Source organism: Medicago sativa, chromosome 4, assembly GCF_051527215.1.
Source record: "Medicago sativa cultivar Bolivia chromosome 4, Bolivia_mono, whole genome shotgun sequence".
Taxonomy (NCBI): domain Eukaryota; kingdom Viridiplantae; phylum Streptophyta; class Magnoliopsida; order Fabales; family Fabaceae; genus Medicago; species Medicago sativa.
In genome coordinates this window covers 82,192,395-82,214,288 of record NC_140752.1, presented here as the reverse complement: position 1 = coordinate 82,214,288, position 21,894 = coordinate 82,192,395, and the positions used below count along the sequence as shown (strand labels likewise).

The window sequence follows — 21,894 nt, the reverse complement described above, 5'->3', positions numbered from 1 at the left end:
TTATTATTTAAGGGACCAAATCGAAATTTCATAATTATTTAAGGGACTAAACATGTAATTAAGCCAAAAAAGAAAGATAGTTAGAATTAAGGCAAAATTACACTTTTAGTCCTTAGCTTAATTTCAGGTAACAGTTTGGTCCTTTATCTTTTTTCCATTTCAATTTGGTCCTTTTTGTCCATTTTCATATACATTTTCAAGCTTCAAATCAAATATTTTTATGCAAACATAGACGAGGATCATAGATTTGAAGACTAAAAGATCATAAAAAAATAAAATCATGAATTTTAAGCTTAAAAATTCATATGAAAATGGACAAAAAAGACCAAATTGAAATGAAAAAAAGATAAAGGACCAGAATGTTACCTGAAATTAAGTTAAGGGACTAAAAGTGTAATTTTGCCTAAAATTAATAAATAATATTAATAAATTTCTTAATTTGGATTGTGTTTATTAAAATAATATAACCTATGTTTTTTTAGGGGAAAAAATAACTTATGTTGTGCAATTGAATTTGAAGGAGTGTTATACATTACGTTTTTTAATGTGATTATCTCACCCTTAGAACAAAAACTAATATTTTTATTTAAAAATAATAATTGTTTGTGCTGGTTCATAAAATATTTATATATAATTAAATTGATATCACGTATGTGCTCGTGAGCTTAGCTCAGTTGGTATAGACAATGCATAATATATGCAAGGTATGGTCTATAGTTCAAACATCGACCATCATAAAAAAAAATTGATATCACGTATAAAAGAAACCAAATCCTTTTTTTTTGTTCAAACATCAACCATCATAAAATATAAAAGAAACCAAATCCTTTTTTTTTGTTCAAACATCGACCATCATAAAAAAAATTGATATCACCTATAAAAGAAACTAAATCCTTTTTTTTTTTGTTTTGACGTTGAAACCAAATCCTTCCCTGTTCCTTATTTTTTCTTTTTTATTTTTCACATGTGATTTATGTCCTTTTAAGTTTTTATTTTTATCTACAACAGTATATAAATGGAATACATTGATTTTTTTTGCTGGAGTTTTCATGATTCAAGTTATTCCCTTAAATATTCTTTTTTTTGTGGTGACCGGAGTTTGAACCCCGACATTGCATATATTATGCATTATTCCTACAAACAAAGTTAAGTTCACAGGGACAAATAAATCTGCCTTTAAAAATATTATATTATGTGTTATTGAAAAAATAAGAATTTTTATTGTTTTGTTTTGTGTTGTTAAATGATAAAAATAGTTTGTTACTATTTAAATGTCACAAACATCTATAAATATAATTTTAATCAAAATAAAAATTTCATAAAAAATATTGCTTATATTTTTACAAATGTTAGCACAGTAAAAAAACGGAGAAACGGGTACGCGTACATAATATTTTTAAGGCAAAATCACACAATTTGATGATAAATATTAAATAATAATAATAATAATAATAATATACTCTTGTAAAAAAATATCAAATAATATAATCCCTCAAAAAACTATATTCCTTTTAATCAAATGTTTGAGCTCGACTGGTTAATGAGCTCCAGCAAACGATGAATCGTTTTGGAGAATTGAATCTAAAACTTGCGCCGAACAAACTTTTACTAAACCTTACTTTCATTGATTGCGACCAAACTCCAAATTATTACGACTCTCTATCAATAGAAGTGGAAGGGTTGACAAAAAAACTTTTTTGAATAGTTTTTTTCTCTCCTTCAATTAAAGTTATTCTAGCGAAAAAATGTCATATTTTATATATCATTTCATTTTGCAATTTGAATGAATTATTCCCCTAAAAAAAAGTTTGAATGAATTATTAATTTTGCCCCAAAAAAATTAATGAATTATTATTATTTCATTTCTATCATAATATAACTATTATCTATTTTATCTTTTTTTGTCACTTCCTATAATTGCATTTTTTATTCCATTAAAAAAACAAATCACAATATAAATGGTAACAAATCACAAAACCATTAATAAAAAATAATTTTAGAATCAATAGACTTAAGTAAATTTCTTAATTTGGATGTTATTTATTAAAAGGAATTATAATGTGGGATAATGCATAATGTGGGGTATTATACATTTTGTTTATGTCTCTGTGAGCTTAACTTAGTTGGTAAGGATAACGCATAATACATGTAACTCCGAGGTTTGAAACACCACCAAAATGGTGAGGCCTACGTTACCCTCTCTTGTTTAGGGGGTAATTACCCTCGCATTATATCAACCAATCAAAATGTAATATATATAGGCAACATTAAATGTCAAATAAATGAGTCAATTTTTTCTAAAAATTGTAATATATATAGACAACATTAAATGCCAAATAAATGAGTCAATTTTTTTCTAAAAATAAAAGAGTTAATCTTAATCATAAGGTAACTTTTAATACTTTTAACTTTTATTTAATTATATTAAGGTGTTCAATCTTGATTAATTTACACTACAAGACTTATAACAAACAAAATTTTACATCAAATTTCTTTCATCTGGATGTCCTTAAATTCATCACTTATATTCATAAAATTTCTTCCATTCCGGAACCCTGAACGTGAGAACAAAAACATCTCCTTCATTCAAATTTCTTCTTATTTATTCTTCCCTATTGATCAATTCTTTTTTATTCTTCTTCCCATTTTGATTGTTCAATTTTGTCGTTCCAAACTGCCGCAATTTCCAATTATAGTGAGAATTGTCGTTGTTTCTAGAACCGCATTAGGTATCGTGACTTATTTTTTTATTTAAGCAGCCAACCTGATAAAATCTGCTAACACGCATAGACCTGCCTCACTATGAGCCAAAGCCTTTAAGTCCAAACAAAATAACAAAAGCCTCGTGACATAACCATTTCAACAGCAACCTAAAGAAATCCTAGCAAACTCCCACAACATCACAATGGCAACACCTGCTAGCTGTCCTCAAAGTACAACAGATGACTTACTCAATTGTTATAATTAATTACCTCACAACCAAGAAAAATCAAATCAGCATACCTGACGTGGTTCTGGAAATAACGGCAATTCTCACGATATTTGGAATCAAACGCGAAGATGATTCTCACTAAAATTGAAAAATACGGCGGTTTGGAAGGACAAAATTGAACAATCAAAATGGTAAGAAGAAATTTTATGAATGTAATTGATAAATTTAAGGACATTAAGATGAAAGAAATTTAATGTGAAATTTAATTGTTCTAAGCTAGTCGTGTAAATTAATTAAGATTGAACACCTAACTATAATTAAGGCAATATTACATTAGGGGTCTTTTATCTTATTTATTTGTAACACTTTGGTCTTTTATCTTTATTTTTTCCTGTTTAGGTCCTTTATCTCTCTTAAAATCACCTATACATTTTTTTTCTCATTTTTTATTAAAAATGAAAAATATCCAGAAATATGATGAAGATATTCATCATCTTCATCTTCTTCCTTTGAATCTTCATCATCTTCTTTAAATAAAAAAAAAATCTACTAAAATATATATCCAAATATCGTGAATTAATGTTATATTCACCTAAAATATTATTTTAAACACAAAAAATCAACACCAATCTGTTACAAACCTCAAACTTAAAGGACTTATGTGCGACCGAAAAAACTTAAAGGACCAATCTGTTACAAACCTCAAACTTAAATGACTTATGTGTAACAAAAATAAATTAAAGGACCAATATATTACAAACCTCAAACTTAAAGGACCCATGGTGTAATTTAGCCTAAATAAAAACAGATATTCCCTTGTTGGCTTGTAAAAAAAAAAAGAAGATATTTCCCTTGTAGGAGAAGTGCGAGGAGGAAGACCGTGTGAAGGTGGTACAACTTTTACTACAATGAAAAAGATAATTTGATGTACTTTTTTTACTACAATGAAAAAGATAATTTGATGTACTTTTTTTTAAAAGATTTAACTAAAAAGGACTCGTTTTAATCATTGATAATTTCTTACATAGATAAATTAATCTCTTTTTTACAATGAGTAAGAGACCAAATTATACCCTTAATAAAAATAAAATATTTTCCTTACAATGAGTTAAAGACCAAATTACACCCTTAATAAAAAATAAAAAAGTAAATAATAATTTTTTTTTTTGTGGTTTGATCCTCAAACCTTACACATTGTCGCCAAACCAATTTATTTTTTATTATTAAAGATTAAAGATCGTCTAAAAAAAATAGAAAAGAAATGATACACGTGCTTTAAAAGAATGGGTGGCTCCACCTATTATCCACGTGTGAAAGTATGATTGGCTAAAGTGAAAGTCATTTCGGGAGTAATCTCATTCAACTAACTCAGGTTGGTTTATCATGTGAACTTAGAAAAAGTCTATTCAAGAAGTAATCAAATCAATCCATAACGTCAGTGTGTCATAGAAGAAAGAAGCTGACTGGAAAGAGCGAAGTTAAATCAAATTAACTCAAAAGAAAAGGAAAGAACGAACGACGGTGGTGTAGTAGTAATTCTACTTATATATACACCTCCCTTTCCGCGTTGATCTTTCTCTCATTCTTTCTCTCATTATTCGATATTCAATTATTCAGTCTTCACTATGACGGAGCGTTCTTCTCCCGAAATGGCTCTTCGATTAGGTCAGTTTTTTTTTCTCAACTAACTTTGATCGTACTCATTTTTCTTTGATTTCACTCTGTGAATTTTTTATTCTGTTCTGTGATTTTGGAATCCTGTTATTTTTTTTTTGAATAAAAATCCTGTTAATTTAATGGATTATATTATATTATCAGTTTTTGTGAAAATCTTTTTTCGTTTGTTTTTATAGAATTAGGGTTTTCAATTACTCTGTTGAATGAATTACGGCGATGAAGAATGTTATTGATTGTGTTTAGGTTACTAGGAGATTTTAATGTGAATGGCTTTGGCCTCAATTTGACTTCAATGAATTTTGTTTTATTTGATTATTATCGTACCGATTTTGTTTTTGTAAAAATCTGTTTTGGAACTGTGTTAATCGATAATATTCCATTCGATTCAATTCAGTTTTTGTGGAAATCAGTTTTGGTTTGTTTTATAGGTTAGGGTTTTAAGATTCTTTGTTGTTGATTTAATTAGGTTAAATCAGGGTCAATGAAAATCAGTTTTGGTTTGTTTTATAGGGTTAGGGTTTTAAGATTCTTTGTTGTTGATTTAATTAGGTTTAATCGGCGACAATTAAGAATGCTATTGATTGTGTTTAGGTTAAAAGATGTTAATGTGAGAGGCTTGGACTATAATTTGACTTCAATGGACTACGTTTTTTATTGCTAACTTGGATTTTATTTTATTATTCTCGTACTGATTTCGCCTTTCTTTGGTTCTGTAGATTTTTGATTGTATGTTTTGTGATTATCGAAATTGGAACCGAGTTAATCAATTATTCTTGTACTGATTATATCGGATTTAAATCAGTTTTTTGTGAAAATCAGTTTTGGTTTGTTATAGAGGATTAGGGTTTTGACTTTTGAATTACTGTTGAATCGATTAGGTTTAGTTGGCGACAACTTTGAAGGCTATTAAACTAGGATATGTTAATGCGAATGGCTTGGACTACAAGTTGACTTCAATGAATCTGTTTTTGTTCTCAATATATGCTAATTGTCTGGAAATTTATACGTGATTTTGCAATATGTGCTTGTAGTGGTTTGCTTTGTATTTCATTATAGTTACGTCGCCAATTAGCAGCAAAAATAAATTGCTGCATTTTTCAAGTTTGTATCAATTGTTGTGAATTGTGACTGTGTATGTGGATACAGTAGTCGAATATCTAAATGCATTCTACATTTAATTATTTATCAATGTGCAGATTTTAAGCAGTTACAGTTTGAAGCACAGCATCGATGGTTACGCCCTGCAGAGATATTAGGAATTCTCAGCAACTATCAGATGTTTGAAATCTCAAAAGAACCGCCTACCCGGCCACCGAGTATGGTTTCTACCTATGTTATGTTTAGTTTATTAGTACGACCTTTTTGAGTCTTTTCCATATATCTGTCAGAATTGCTTAAGAAGCTTAAAATCAATAGTCCTCTATGAATTGTTTGTAGCAATTGGGTATTTCTGATTTTCTCCTGACAACCTTCCAGATGCCAAACGTGGAGACTGGAATTGGCCGTCTTCCTGTTTAGATTCAGCTGAATTCTTATAATTGTTGGCTCCTTGTGATTCTGTGGAGTTTTCTAACTGTTCATTGTCTGAAATAAAATACATTCTGTTTATATTTTTTCTATTAAAGAATACGAGCGCTTCGAGGCACAGGACTCTATCAGAAAATCTTCTCTGTAGTTTGTAGGGCACCGCTAGTAATTTTTTGTTCATGCTAAAGTTTTGCTTCACAGTTAACTTCATTTCATATTTTTTTACTTTCATTGTCACTTCATGTTCACAAACTACTTTTTGACATGTATTTGATGATTTCAGGTGGATCGCTTTTTCTTTTCAATCGGAAAATTTTGAGGCACTTTAGAAGGGATGGATACAACTGGCGAAAGAAGAACGATGGAAAAACTGTGAAGGAAGCTCATGAGAAGTTGAAGGTAACAATGTAATTTACTTTGGTTTTGATTCTGCGGTTAATTAATGCTTTGCATGAGAGAGACACATGGGATAGCTCACATTATTTCAGCTAATCTTCTCTAATTGGAAAATAAGTTTTTCTACTTTAAAATAATGATTTGCTGTGATTGTGATATCTTTCAAACATAGGTGGAAGGTAGCGATAAGATACACTGCTACTACGCCCATGGAGAAGATAATGAAAATTTCCAGAGGCGAAGTTATTGGAGGCTTGAACCGTGAGTATAATGATCTATTTTACTTCTTAATATTTTGTGTAATGAATAGTGTCTTTAAATCATAGTACATCAACATTCCACATGGCAGTTGCATGCCGAGCTTCAAAGTACTGAATTAGTTCATTTTTAGTTGTCCATTAAAAAAACTATTTATTATTTGAATCTATCATTTTAATTTTAACTGTTCCTGCAAGCAAATTTTCAGGTTTCCAAAAAAGTTTTACTTAAATATTTTTTATTTTTCTTGAAATTAATCAGCATATGGTGTTCTGAATTATCTTTTTACTGCAGGGATATGATGGATATAGTATTTGTCCACTACTTGGATGTTAAGGTAATTTTGATTCTTTTGTTTATTTCACACTTGTAATTTCTGGTGGTATTTTTGTGTTTTTTTTTTCTCATGTGTTGGTTTATATTTAGACTTTAGAAAACATTGTTATCCTTAATAGCATGTTAATGTATTTTTTTTATTAATTTCTTATATAACATTGTTTGATGAAATTAGTGTTGGAAAGTATGACTATAATATATAAAATATCATCAATCTGAGTTGTCACGTCACACCTCACTTAAGTAAGCCAAGTATTTTTTTCCTGAAGCACTAAGCAAAGGCAAGCATACTAACTTGGTTTTGTTAATTTTTACTTTTAATTTAACCTATGAATGCGCGGGATCTAGTTACTCAAAGCCAAATCAGTATTGAGTTTCTTCATCAAGCATACCAACTTGGTTTTGTTAATTTGTACTTTTAATTTAACCTGTGAATGTGTGGGATATTACTCAAGCCAAATCAGTATTGAGTTTCTTTATCAAAGTAACAGTGAAATTAGAGAAAAAACGAATTGAATTGATTAACTTATAAAGTAATGCTATATTCGAATCCTATCCAACTGGTTATTGACTAAGCAAGCTGAATTTAATAAGAGTCAACCTCTTATTTATTTAATACTAATATATAAATAAATGTGTGAGGGGTACTATCCACTAAAACTTTCTGGTAATTATCCGTCTCTGTATTCATTGAGTAGGTAATTGCCCTATCCACCATGCTAATTTTTGTGGCTACCATTTGGATCCATTGCCCATAGTTATCTTGTGTGTCTAATGCCTTAATATTTAGGGTGAAGACACAGTTTTTGCTCTTATTCGTTATCCCTCACTAAAACTAATTGATTCGTGGTGTTCATCCTCACTCCTCTCATCACTCATCTCTTACACTATAATACTGTTTTTGCTCTTCTACTTCTAAATTGTGTTATTATCTTCCTACAAGGGAAGGGACTCTATTTATAATCAATGAAAATCCCAAATTGATGATACTGAGTTAACCACATAATCCTTTTTAAGACTCTAAAGGCCATTTCTATGGTAATTTTCATGAAAACAGGAAGAAAACTTGTGAGGCTAATTTTGGATACTTGCTTGTTTGATGACTTTTTAATAGATGTTTTATGGGTTGTTCATCTTTCAGGTTAACAAGACCAATGTAGGCATAAGTACAGATACTAAGGAGGTTACATCAGATTCCCAAAAGGGCAGTTCTATGTCATCTGGCTTTCCTGCAAATTACGGTAACATGCGTTCAAGAAATATGGATTCCATGAGCCCAACTAGCACTTTAACTTCTTTATGTGAAGATGCTGATTCAGGTAACTCTAATATATTGTCTAATGGATTATACCATAGTTGTGTCAAAGCGGAAACGCGGCGCGGCGCGGCCACCCCAAAAATTGACGCGGCGCGGTAAGCGGGCGCGACGCGTGCGCTTTTACATGACGCGGACACTAAAACTAAATATTATATTATTAATTAAGGACTAAAAAAGTATGAAAAAAATATATTTAGTATTAATATAGATGAGAAAATTTTATTTTGCATTCACATTTAGACTTCATCTTGATCATATTAATTCCTAGATCTCTAATCAATCTTTCACTTCTTCCCTTTCTTCTTCATTTTGACTGTAAAAAAAAGGATGATTAACAGAGAACAGAGATGAGATTTTGTGGTTTCTGATGAGATTTTTTTGTTGACCCGCTTTTTGCCCGCGTTGACCCGCTTTTTGCCCGCGTTGACCCGCTTTTGTTCCGCTTTTGCCTAACGCGCGACTCGGTCGCGTTCTGACGCGCTAGGCTGTTTTCAGCCGCTCTGCGCCGCGATCGCGCCGCGTTAGACCGCTATTGACAACAGAGGATTATACATTATAAAACACGGTCCTTATAATCTGATTTAATATGCCAAGGCTTTGAATATCTCAGTTCACTGTTGCAACATATAATTTCTTATGGAACATGTAATTACTTAATAGTTTGGTTCATTTGGGCACTGCTAAAAGATTTAAATGAATTTCTTCCCAGAGGATATTCACCAAGCAAGCTCAGTGTTTCGCACCTTTCATGAGTTGCATAATCCGGGAAATGGTCCACAGACGGATAAGATTGATGCTCATTCAAATAGTCCATATCTTATGCACCCGTTTTCAGGTTACTATCCTTTTTTTTCTTTCTCAAATATATTTTTTGTGCGAGATAATGATTTTGTAACTTCTATTGAACATTTAATATTTAGCGATGACTCCAGTCATTCTAGGATTTTGCATTTTAATTTTGTTGTGGCCTATTGATTCAGGATCAAATTACCTCCCACTTGTTCAGTGGGGTAAATCCAATTCAAACGAGGGTCAGAGAGCACTCAACATAGGGTCCTGGGACAATGTCATGGATAAATCTTCAGGAACGCATACCGAACCTTCCCCTGTATCATCCAATTCTTTTCCATCAAGTTCAATGTCTGTCTTCAACGAAGGAAGTGGCTCACAGTCTCTGCAATCAAATTGGCAGGTACTTACTGCTAGTGATATCTTTCGATTGAGGGAGTTATTGCTTGATATCAAATTTATAAGATGTTTTAGATGTCGACTATGTAATGTGTAAGATGATCTATTGAATCTGAGATCTGATATTTTAAGTTCGGATTGCACTTGAGTTATTGGGCTGTTGAAGTAGCCTGGGAATATGGATACTCCCTTTCAATGAAGTTAGTCATTGGCCCATTTGTACTAATAATTTTCAAAGTAACTGAATTGTGAATCAGTATATATTAGTAATATACGTTTTTTTTTTTTGAAAACTCGGAATCCGGTCCATGGACTGATTAGTCCAAGGGGTCTAATTCCGCCGTCCACATCTGGGGGCCCCATTTAAAGCCAGAGCAAATCTCTATATGGATTAGCCCACTGAAATTGGCACCGGGGGAATCGAACCTGAGACCTTGAGAGGAGCATACTCCAAAGGTCCTAAGCCAACACCACCAGGCCAACCCAAGTTGGTTATATGTATTATACATGTGTAGAGTACTAGTACTGAATTTTGAGTTGATTTTGAAATTATAGAAATGCTATCAGACATAGTAAGGTTTATCTTACCATTTTATTGTTAACTTATTTTTTTATTTGATCGTGATCCTAATGTATCTTTTCTGACCTGTTGACTGAGCGTGAACTATTGCCAAACATCTTGGTAGGAGTGGGGGCTGTCAGTCAGTGCACTGACCTTGTTTCAATTTTATATTTGATCTACCTACGTCAGTTTTTGAAATTCAACAATAATAAATAACTATTTCCATTTTGTTATTTGAATTGTTGTTCCAGAACCCATTTGAAGAAAATGCGGGCGGATTTCCAAAATGGAGCTTTACTCAGTCGTTAAGCATGGAATTTGAATCTAACTATTCCGCTGAACTACTGGGTTTGGGTAAAGAAACTGGTTATGCAAGTCCAGAAATTGATCCTGACCTATTTTCTTTTGATTTTGAGCCAAAAGAGCAGTCTGTGCATCACAACTTGCACACGGAGCATGCTTCTATGAATGCTAAAGAGAGCCTCACGAAGGTTGACAGCTTCTCTAAATGGATTAAAGAATTTGCATCAGTGGATGATCTGCACATGCAGTCTTCCCCTGATATTTCATGGGGCACGGATGAATGTGGAAATGTGATAGATGATACCTCATTGGACCTGTCTCTATCTCAAGACCAGCTGTTTAGCATACATGACTTTTCACCTAAATGGGCTTATGCTGATTCAGAAATTGAGGTACTTACCGTAAATATCTAAAGAATACTTGAATGTATCATACATAAGAAATATCCAGAACAATAAATGCTTGCCTAAAAATTACTTATTCTCAGCATATCCAATAAAAGAACAAACCACAGAACAATAAATTGTTGCCTAAAAGTTATATAATTGTGTGAATCTAAGATGATACTCTGTTTATTTATCAACTCTTGTTCTGCTCAGATGCACATATTTTTCTATTCTTTCATATTTGAACTTCTTCCGTCTTCTATAATTATTTTGTATTTCATGATGTATCCTGATGATTTCACTGTTTGCTTTAGAATTTTATATATGATTAATGCTCTTACTCTTTTTCAAAACCATACAGGTGTTGATTATTGGAACATTTGTGAATAGTAGACCAGAAGTGACAACGTGTAGCTGGTCCTGTATGTTTGGGGAAGTGGAAGTTCCAGCTACGATTTTAGCTAATGGAATTCTGAGCTGTCAAGCTCCACCTCATGAGATTGGACGGGTTCCTTTCTATGTAACCTTCTCCAATAGATTTGCTTGTAGTGAAGTTCAGGAATTTGAGTACAAAGAGGGCTTTACTAGAAATGTAGATTTGGCAGATTTTTTTAACAACTCAACTGAAATGCGACATCATTTGCAACTGGAGGAGTTACTTACTTTGGATTCAGTGCATCTTTCAGATCAAGTTTTTGAGGTTGATATGGAGAAAAGTAACATGATTCATAAGCTTATTTCACTAAAAGAGAAAGATGAATATTCGAGTAATGAAGAGCCAACTGGAGAGATGGATATTTCAAAACACAGGTTGAAGGCACATATCTTTCATAGGCAGGTTAAGGAGAAGCTGTACTCATGGCTTCTTCACAAAGTAACTGAAACTGGTAAAGGGCCTCATGTGTTTGGTAAAGATGGGCAAGGTGTGCTACATTTAGTTGCTGCTCTTGGTTATGATTGGGCCATAGCACCAATTGTAACTTCTGGAGTTAATATCAACTTCCGTGATGTGAATGGATGGACGGCTCTACACTGGGCTGCATCATGTGGCAGGTACAGACCCAATATATTTTCTTTATTGTTTTTGAGTAGATTTTGCACGTTGCAACTATTTTTTGGTTGAAACTTACTTTGCTACACTGCCCATCTCCATATTTTGGAAATTTTGAATTTGATTGCTTATGAAACCATTAGGAGATATGAAAATTCCATCCATTGGCGTGTTTGTTAATCACACTTACAGAAATATGCATAACACATACATACTATTTTGATGCCTAGTTCACCGTGGCTTTTTCATGCATGGGAATGTAAATAGTTCAAAATTATTTTTGGAAAAATTACATTGGTGTACTAAAGTCAGGTTTGATTATTCTATCTATATCCTGTGAAGCCTTCAGCGTTATTAAGAGCATTGCTTTTCGAAACTGTCCTGTAATGTCCATTTAATATAAATCATGAAGTGGTTCTTAATGCTAATTAATCATTATATGCTCAGAGAGAGAACGGTTGCTCTCCTTGTCTCCATGGGTGCAGCTGCTGGAGCGTTGACAGATCCATGTCCAGCATTCCCTTCAGGAAGAACACCTGCAGATCTTGCTTCTGGCGATGGCCAGAAAGGAATTTCAGGTTTTCTTGCCGAGTCATTATTAACTAGCCACCTGGAATCACTCACAATGGATGATGTGAATAAAGATGGCACAAAAGAAACTTTAGGGATGAAAGCAGTACAGACGATTTCAGAACGAATTGCAACGCCTGTGCACTGGGGGGATATGCCAGATGCTATATGCCTTAAGGATTCTCTTGATGCTGTCCGTAATGCTACACAAGCCGCTGATAGAATACATCAAGTATTTAGAATGCAATCATTTCAAAGAAAGCAGCTAGCTCAGTATGAAGAGGATGATGAGGAGTTTGGATTGTCAGATCAGCAAGCTCTTTCGCTTCTAGCTTCTAAGTCATCCAAATCTGGACATGGGGAGGGTTCAGCCAATGCTGCTGCAGTACAAATACAGAAAAAGTTCCGTGGCTGGACAAAGAGAAAAGAATTCTTGTTCATTCGTCAAAGAGTTGTCAAAATCCAGGTTCATCCAGCTGCTCTTTTTCTTAGATTGTTCGTTTATTTTATGTATGTCTGTGCTTTCCAGCCCAATTGCCATAGAAGGCTGGGGACTGAGTACATCCATTGATATAACTTTTCTTTTTCTTCTTCCTTTTATCATTAATTGTGTCCTTATACATTTGATACATCCTTCTACTGACTTGAAATCCATGATGTTAAAGGCCCATGTAAGAGGTCACCAGGTAAGAAAGAAGTACAAACCAATCATTTGGTCCGTGGGAATCCTGGAGAAGGTTATATTACGGTGGAGGCGTAAGGGCAGTGGTTTACGTGGATTTCGATCAGATGCCATTAATAAGGTCCCCAACCAACCAACCAGCCTTCCCGAAAAGGAGGATGACTATGATTTTCTCAAGGAAGGGAGGAAACAGAGTGAACAAAAGTTCCAAAAGGCCCTTTTAAGGGTTAAGTCCATGGTTCAGTATCCAGAAGCTCGGGCCCAATACAGGCGTCTGCTAAATGTAGTGGACGATTACCGTCAAACCAAGGTATTTTCTAAAATGTCTTTTTTCCTATGCCTATACTTAACGAATATTTTTTGCTTAATGATTGATATTTTCTTTGGTCATCTTATATAGCAGACATGTAATCTGAGTTCGATAAATTCGGAAGAGGCAGCTGATGGTGTGGAGGATTTGGTTGACATTCAAATGCTTTTTAATGATGACAACTTCTTACCTATGGCATTCGATTGATCCTTTGCGGTGGCTACTTCTTTCCTCTCCTGTTAATAGACTGCCCGTCAGTTTTTGTTTTTTTTTTTTTTTTTTTTGCTTGGATCGTAGGTTGTGTATAAATAGATTGTGAAAAGTAGAATATCCGTTCAGTTTTGACAGTTCAAATGCTGAAATCTAGACAAGATTTGTTTTTTTTTTATATATATTTTGATATTTATATAACATAGGGTTTGAATATATTTTTAGCTATTAATTAATATACCAATTTTTTATTCATAGTCTTATTTAATTCCGGTTTTGCTTTTCGTCTAACTGTTTAGATCTTTAGATACCGTCGAAATAGCTTATGTTACTGTTATGGTGCGGTAATACAGGGGTAAGGAACGAAGGATCTCTCCATTTCTTGATAGAAATGTGAAATTGTCCATTACTAATGTTTTTAGTAATTCCTCTGTTTTAAAATGAATATTTTTAAGATTTTCGCACACATACTGTAAAATGTGATGACGTTGTCAATAGATATGGAATATGATGTTTTGGAAGAATATGATGTTTTGGAAGTGTGCACACTAATAATTAGAGGGCACTATTGGAAGAATAAAAATTATCTTAGATTGAAAAGTGTAAATAACATTCATTTTGAAACAAATTTTTTCTTTAAACGGGACAGTTGAGAGAGTATATATAAGTACACATTTTAAAGGGATTCCACCTGTGTACCATTAAGGTGATAATAATTGAGTATTTATGAGCACTCATACATCAAAAACATTAATTTAAGGGGACTCCACCTTTGTACCTTCCATTGTGTGGATAGTAACACTCTCTAACACTCACTCTTTTATTGGATAGAATCCATGTATGTGCCACCATTTTCTGTGGGTTCTATTTTCAAAATGTAGAGTGACAATGATTTAAACCAATAAAAGAGTGAGTATTAGAGACGGTGTTTAAAAGAGTGAGTATTAGAGACGATGTTTAAAAGAGAGTTTTAGAGCATCCACAATGGTAGTCCACTAATAGGGACTCCTTAAATGGACCCCATGTGTACACATCACTAATAATGACTTAAATAAAAAGTACTTAAATAGGTGAGTATTACTTTTCCCACCCTACTGCCTTCTTGCGCGCCCTGCAAAAATTTCAAAAATGCCCCTGGTCCGGATTACATATTCCGAACCAGATTGTTAGTGTTTTCGGATTATAAAATTCGGACAAACACGATATGAATATTTTGTGTCTTTCTTTGATGTCAAGGGTCTCTGTTGACCGTTATACGACCCCCGCATAAGCTGAAATGCAATTGCAGGTCAACAATGACCATGACACCACAAACACTGATAAAAGGTACCTAAAAAACTAATTTTTTTTGAAGAAAATGTAAGAAAGGAGGTGAAGAAGAATGAAGGAAAATGTTGAAGATCCAAGCCTTTTTATAGTCTTATATAAGTCATAGGTCTTAATTACAGTCAAATAAAACGTGTTCCACATTCAAAACCTTAAAAAAATGCATTCAAACTCCACTAACCGACCAAAGCTTTGGTGAAACGTCGCCGGCCAAATTTTTACTGAGTGGTTCCGGATTTTATAATTCGGAATGCACGAAGTATTTCCGGATTATATAGTCCGAACCTCACCAGAATAGCATAAATGATGATTCTTTTGGGAAGGTGGTTCGAAGAGGAGCTTTTGAACTCGATCCTGCCGGCCTGCCAACTGACATGTTACAATCTGCAGACCGACATGATCGAGTTCATAAGAACCTCTTCTTTGGAGTCAGATCTGCAACACAATGAAGAAAGGCAAGGTGTTTTCAAGAGGATTTCTTTGAGTTAGATCCTGCTGCCTTGCCAAATGACATATTCATCTGGCAGGCAGCACGATCTAACTCATAGAAACCTCTTGATATTTTTGAGTTATCTATCTATCAAGGAGACATCAAGTACTATCTATATATTTTTGACAGCATGCTGAAGATCTTCATCATGCCGTTATATAGAGATCTATATATTTAAAACAGCATGAGAAAGATCCTCAGCTTGATGACAAAAATTTGCATGGTTTGCTTTGGTGTGTTTGTGTGTTTTGCTGGTATTGAAGATCAAAACCGGAGAGGGTGTATTTATAGAGGTCCTTGGATGTTGTGGACCACATAAACTCTTAGTGCAATGTGGTCCATACAAAAGAATCCTATGCTGAGGCATTCCGGATTTCGTTTTCCGGAATATACTTACGCCCTGTGTTTTCCGGATTTAGTAATCCGAAAAGCATATATTTGGTTATTTTATCGATTAAATGAACATCTTTGCCGTAAATTAAAACATAATAAAACACGCAATTAAAACATAATGCAACAACTTAATTCAACAACACATAACTAACACGCAATTAAAACAACATAAAACACGCGATTAATTAAAACAAAACACATTATCACGGATCATCTAAACTAATTTCTTCCTCCTCTGGTCCCTCCAGCAAAGCCCTGATCTCTTCGTAGTTCCTGGGCCGATGCAAACTTTTCAGAATTTGTTCAGCAGATCTAACCAACGAAGTGTCCAACTCGGTCGGTCCTCTAGCGCTGTGCTGACCAAAGACAGAGAACATGGTTCTCACGTCGCCGTCGTTTGTGAGTTTCATTCGGCTGAAGCGTAGAGATCCGGCTGAGCCGGACAATGGACATCGATATTCAACACCGACCACCCTCCTCGTGTCTCTGTGGTTGAGTTGACGGTTGATTTGATCCAGCTCATCCTTCAGCCCGGAGAGGGTGACATCGTCGCGAATCCTAAACAGATGGGGTGGTGTTCCACCGTTGTAGTAGACTGCCGCTAGCTTGGTGTTCGGATCAAAGCGAGGGAATTCTATGATTTTTTTTCCTGGTGTAGTTTACTTGTAATGAAATCAGGGACCCCTATTTATAGATGCATTTGGGCGCTGTGGACCACAAAAATTGTCGGTGCAACGTGGGCCACATAGAAGAATCCAATGCTGAATCAATCCGGATTCTAAAATCCGAACCAACCCTCACCATACACAAAGGCGGAAGTTCTCCTTTGATCCACCCCATTATCGTCTTTTTCCGGAATATATAATCCGGAATGTATGTGCATTCCGGATTATATATTCCGGATTGCATCAGAAGCTTTTGGCCGGTGGTCTGCACCACAAAGAAAACGTTTTTCAAACGTTTTGGGCGGTGGTCACCGTGTAAAAACGTGTTTTTACACGTTTTTTGACTGTAATTATGGCTAAGCACACATTTTTTACTTTCCCTCCCCTATAAATAGGCTTCATTTTCTCAATGCAAGTCACACATTCTTCTTTCTCTTCTTCTACAACGATGTGTTTCTGTAACGCCCGTCGTAATTATTTAATTATTTGACGAGTTTAGCATATATATTATGTGATTTATATGATTTAAAAATTTAAGTAGTTTACGTGATTTATAGATAAATTATGTGATTTTCAAGATTGATGTGAAGTATACGATTTTGTGAAGTTGTTATGTTGATGTGACTTATTTTATTATTAAATAAAATAAGATATGAGAAATAAAATAAAAATATTATAAGTTGGGCTGTGAGGTGAGATGAGTAAGTTTAGAGGTGAGTAGCGTAATGTGAAAAGATAAATAGGGCAGACATAAGTTAGAAACACAGTACGTACGTTTTTGGAGAAAAAGGGAGAAAAGTCAGAAGAGAGGAGAACAAGAGGAAAGCTGCGATTTTCTGCAATAACTAGGTAAGGGTGAGACTAACTTTCAATATTATTAAGGGCATGATTATGAAAAATGAATTTAGCATGATTAGGTTGAGTTTTTGTGAGAATTTGGAATTAGGGTTAATGACCAATTTGAGGATTGAACCATGAAAAGATGTTAGATTGATCCAAAACCTGCAAACAGACCTTAGATATTACCTAGGGTGTTAATTAGATGCTAATTGGATGAAGGAACCATGCGGATAGATGAAAAGTTGAGATTTTTAGGTTTATGGCCGTACTGACAGGTATCGCTCGCAACTGCGAGCGGAAACACTCGCAACTGCGAGCTATGAACCCACCGCTCGCCACTGCGAGCAACATTACTCGCAACTGCGAGCAACCCATGCACTCGCAACTGCGAGCTAGACCATTGAGCTCGCCACTGCGAGTAGAACCACTCGCCATTGCGAGTTAAGCTGTTAGTTGCCCAATTTGTTCCCCATGCGATCCTTTCACACGTAAAGTCATGAGTTGATCTTAGAGGTGAGAATGAGGGTTGTTTAGGATGTTTCAGAATGTTCCAGAAGTCTGTTTAGGTGACTGAGATTATTAATGATGAAGCATGAGTAATGTTATGATGTTTTATGATGTTTTATGATGTATATGTTGATGTAATTCATTCCTCCAATGATGTTAATACATTCAAGCACTGTTATATGTTGTAATTTGCTGTTATTCGATGCTGTTGACCATTTAATGTCTTGAAGTTGCATGAGTAGGTCTAAGTTGTAAAGAATTAAGAAGTTGTCCATATTTATGGAATTACAAGAGATGTCATGATGTTGTTTAAGTTGTAGGAAGATTGAGTCCATTGCATACTTATTAAAGATGAGGGCTTGAGGCCCGGCAGCTTAATGCTCAAACGACGTTGGGGGCTTGAGGCCCGGCAGCTTTATGCTCACATGTTGAGGAGCCTAATTACGCTCATTTATGTTGGGGGCTTGATGCCCCGAATGGTACCACATGCATTTGCATATCAAGAAGTTTCACGATGATTTAAGTTGAAAAGTTGCATTGTCAAGTTGAGTCGCGTTGTCAAGTCAAGTGTTAAGTTGTATATGATGTTTGATTATGATTTTTAATGATGATATTTAATGATGGTAATTGATGATGATATTTGATTATGATCGATATGATGCTAAGTAATAAATATTGATATGTTAGTAATGTTTTATGTTGTTAAATGCATTTTGATGAATTATATGTTTAATTTATTGACTGTGAGATCTCACCCCTTCTGCTTGAAAATGTTGCCCTTCGTATGGGTAACTTGCAGGTAATAAAGACTAGATTCGTTCGTGAGTGGACTCCTCACATTGTGTCTAGGTGCTCTGATACGTAACGGGATGGGGGCTTGCTTTTACTACTATTCCTTACGTGTCTTTATGAACTTTTTATGAATAAATGTTGAACTGAAACTATGAGATTTTTGATGAGGCCTGCATGCCAAGACCTTTATAATGTTGAACTATTTTCCGCTGCGAAGTTTAAGATTTTATGATGATGAATTTTGAAGGATAATTCTTATTATCTATTTTATGATTTGCAAGAAGTATGTGACATTCCGTTTATGATTTAAATACTCTGATTTTATATGAAATTTTCATGTTGGGAAAAACGGGGTGTTACAGTTTCCATCGCTGGCCTTTCATAGAAAGAGGCCTCTTTGGAAATCCATCAGGGGTCATATGATCGGTCAATAGAGTAGGGGTGAGTCTGAATGTGAGGTTGGTTTGCCTGGGTGTCATGTTAACCATCATGGTCTCTTGTTCCCCAGAGGCACCTGTGCCCCCTGTGTCTCCCCACCAACAACATTTCTTCTTCCCCGCCATCTTCTTTCCTCCCACCCTCTTTCCTCTCCATCAGTGGCTGGAGTTAGAGCTGGAGCCACTGGTATAGCTTATGTAATAGGATAGGATTAGAAATAGTTTTAGGATGTAATAAGCTTAAAAAGCTTGAAAGCTTGAAAATTATTGTAATGTATTGTTCATATATTAATAAAATGATTTCTTTTTATGCTTATGTCTTTTTATTTCTGTTTATTATTTTTATTCGCATTTTATTATATTTTTACTTCTGGTAAAACATTATTCCGGAATTTACAATCCGGAAACATCTGCAAAATTCTAAATAGGTCCACTAACTTTACATCATTACACAAAAAAAAATTATTACTTCTTTTGCAAGTGGGATCAAGCGATACATATTTTATTACTTCTTTTACACGTGAGACCCGTTAGTTGCCTAGGAGAGAGAGAAGATCCTTATATAATTGTTCGTTGCTTAATAGACTTATTTTTCTTCCTCCAATGAGGATCCTTGACGGGGAGTGGTCCTTGTTAAGTAAGGAACCTCCATTGAAGATGATCTTAGTAGCACTACTCTTAGGTGAGAATGATATAAACCTTCTTGAAAACTCTATTGCTTCAAAGAAAAAATTGGACAAGTATATAGAAAAACGTCGTTCCGCAGAATATATCACTCATGCTCCTTTAGGTTCTTTAAATTTCGTGGATGGTGTGCAGTTAATTATGTCTCTCCTAGAAGTTGGTGAGCTACTTCTCATTTTGTTCTAGGGTAACGAGGATTGGTACTCGTGGTGTATAGGAGTATGTCGTAACTCTTGTGAGAGACCATCTTTTTAAAAATAACGTGTTCCAATATCTAAGGATATATTATTCTGTAACTTTTTGTGGAAGGTACTCCAAATTTACCCAAAAAAAAAGCGGTAGATGTTGATTAATATTAGTCCAGTATTTTCATTTTTCTCTGTAATTTGTTGAGTCTGTGAAGAATCAAAACTATGATGAGAAGACTTGATCGATAAATTTAAATTATGATTTTCTAACATTTGTATTGTAAAAATGGTCTGAGTATCGTCATTCATTTAAAATGTCTTTTTTTTTAATTATCCTTTTAGAGTTAATTTTATCATAATTCAAATTCAAAATTTAAAACAAGTGAGATAAGGTGTATTTATCTCAATTTCGTTCTTTTTGCTCTTTTTATTACGCTAACGCTTATAAATTGTACGCTTACGAATTATAAATGGTGTTTATATTAAATTTGATTAAATGTATAGGGATTAGATTAGATGTTTGTGAATTTCATAGTTTGTCTTTTTTAGTGACACAAATAGTATATCAAATATAATATGAATTTTTTTTAATGACATTAATAATATAACATAATTCACTTAAAAAAACAATATAACATTATTATAGAAAAATTTGTATTGAAATAGTGAAAAAGTCAATCTAAAATCTTGTATCCCCTCTATTTATAGTATATATTTACATTTCTTATTATTTTACCATTCTCTCACGAAGTTGAAATTAACTTAACATTTCTTTTGGGTATAAAATTGGTATAAATTTTTTACCACCATTTAGTGATGGCTAAAATCCGTCGGAGAGTTTATGGGACACATAAGACGTGTTCTCATCACTCAAATGGATTTTTTTTCCTTCATATAGATGGGTTAAAAATCGAATCCTTGACCAAATATTTAAGTGGATTAAGTGGACCAAGACCTATACGATTAGACCAATTTATTGTTGGTGAATTTAACTTATCTAACTTTAACATCTGGTGAAAAATAATGATAAAATGATATAGCAAATCAAACTTTTATATACAAAGAAGGCAACTTCTATTGTGCAGAATGAGATAAATTTTATTTTTTTGAATGAGATAAATTTTAGATCATACATAAATTAGTTTTTATCATTATATCAATAAATTTTACTATAAAATTAAATAAGATATGATGGGATTTATTAATCAAGTTGTGAATACACATTTATGTATAGTATAAGATTATTTGACTTGCTCACATTAAACAAGTGAATAAAGAACGAGCCATTAATTTGCGTGAATTTAAATGATTTAATGTAAAGAACAAATAACATAATTATAGAATTGGCCTGAATACTCATGAAAATATATAAAGTAAGATTTTTTTATGCCACGTGTCACTTCCACATTCATTCTCAATATTTTTATTATTTTTCTATTTTTTAAAACCAATATTTGATTTGGCAACCTGAGACCTTGAGAAGGAGCACACTTCCAGATCCCAAGCCAATACCACTAGACCAACCCATGTGGGTTCTGTATGTGCTTCTATAAATTTACGAGTATTTATAATATGGTTTATTTTATTATATTCGTGTATATTTATTAAGATATTCGTCACATACCAATCCGTGATAAATTTTATTTGCGGATAACATACATAATTTTTTTTAATCTTCTTGAATATGTCGAACCCGAGCAACGCCGGATAAATACACTAGTAATCATATACAAATTAGTTTTCACCCTTGAATCAATAACTCTCACCATTAAATAAAATGTTGTAAGAAAATTTTGTACTTTCATTTATACTTTAACATACACTATAACGAACTGTAGGGGGTAGGACATATTTGAAAATTGCAAA

The 21,894-nt window shown here is 33.6% G+C and overlaps 1 protein-coding gene across 2 annotated transcripts; it reads left to right on the top strand.

The window, feature by feature from the left end:
- The first annotated feature begins 4,340 nt into the window (after positions 1 to 4,340).
- LOC146932679 (calmodulin-binding transcription activator 2-like) lies at positions 4,341 to 13,961 on the top strand. 2 transcript variants are annotated; one of them, XM_085704403.1, is made up of 13 exons: positions 4,341 to 4,597; positions 5,806 to 5,925; positions 6,420 to 6,535; positions 6,705 to 6,793; positions 7,085 to 7,127; positions 8,268 to 8,445; positions 9,154 to 9,279; positions 9,425 to 9,636; positions 10,446 to 10,889; positions 11,245 to 11,936; positions 12,382 to 12,970; positions 13,170 to 13,496; positions 13,590 to 13,961. In XM_085704403.1, the coding sequence occupies exons 1-13, from the start codon at positions 4,558 to 4,560 to the stop codon at positions 13,701 to 13,703; spliced, it is 3,090 nt and encodes a 1,029-aa protein (XP_085560529.1). In that variant the 5' UTR covers positions 4,341 to 4,557; the 3' UTR covers positions 13,704 to 13,961. The 2 variants fall into 2 exon arrangements, with proteins under 2 accessions (XP_085560529.1, XP_085560528.1); XM_085704402.1 differs by having other exon boundaries at positions 13,587 to 13,961.
- Positions 13,962 to 21,894: the final 7,933 nt, after the last annotated feature.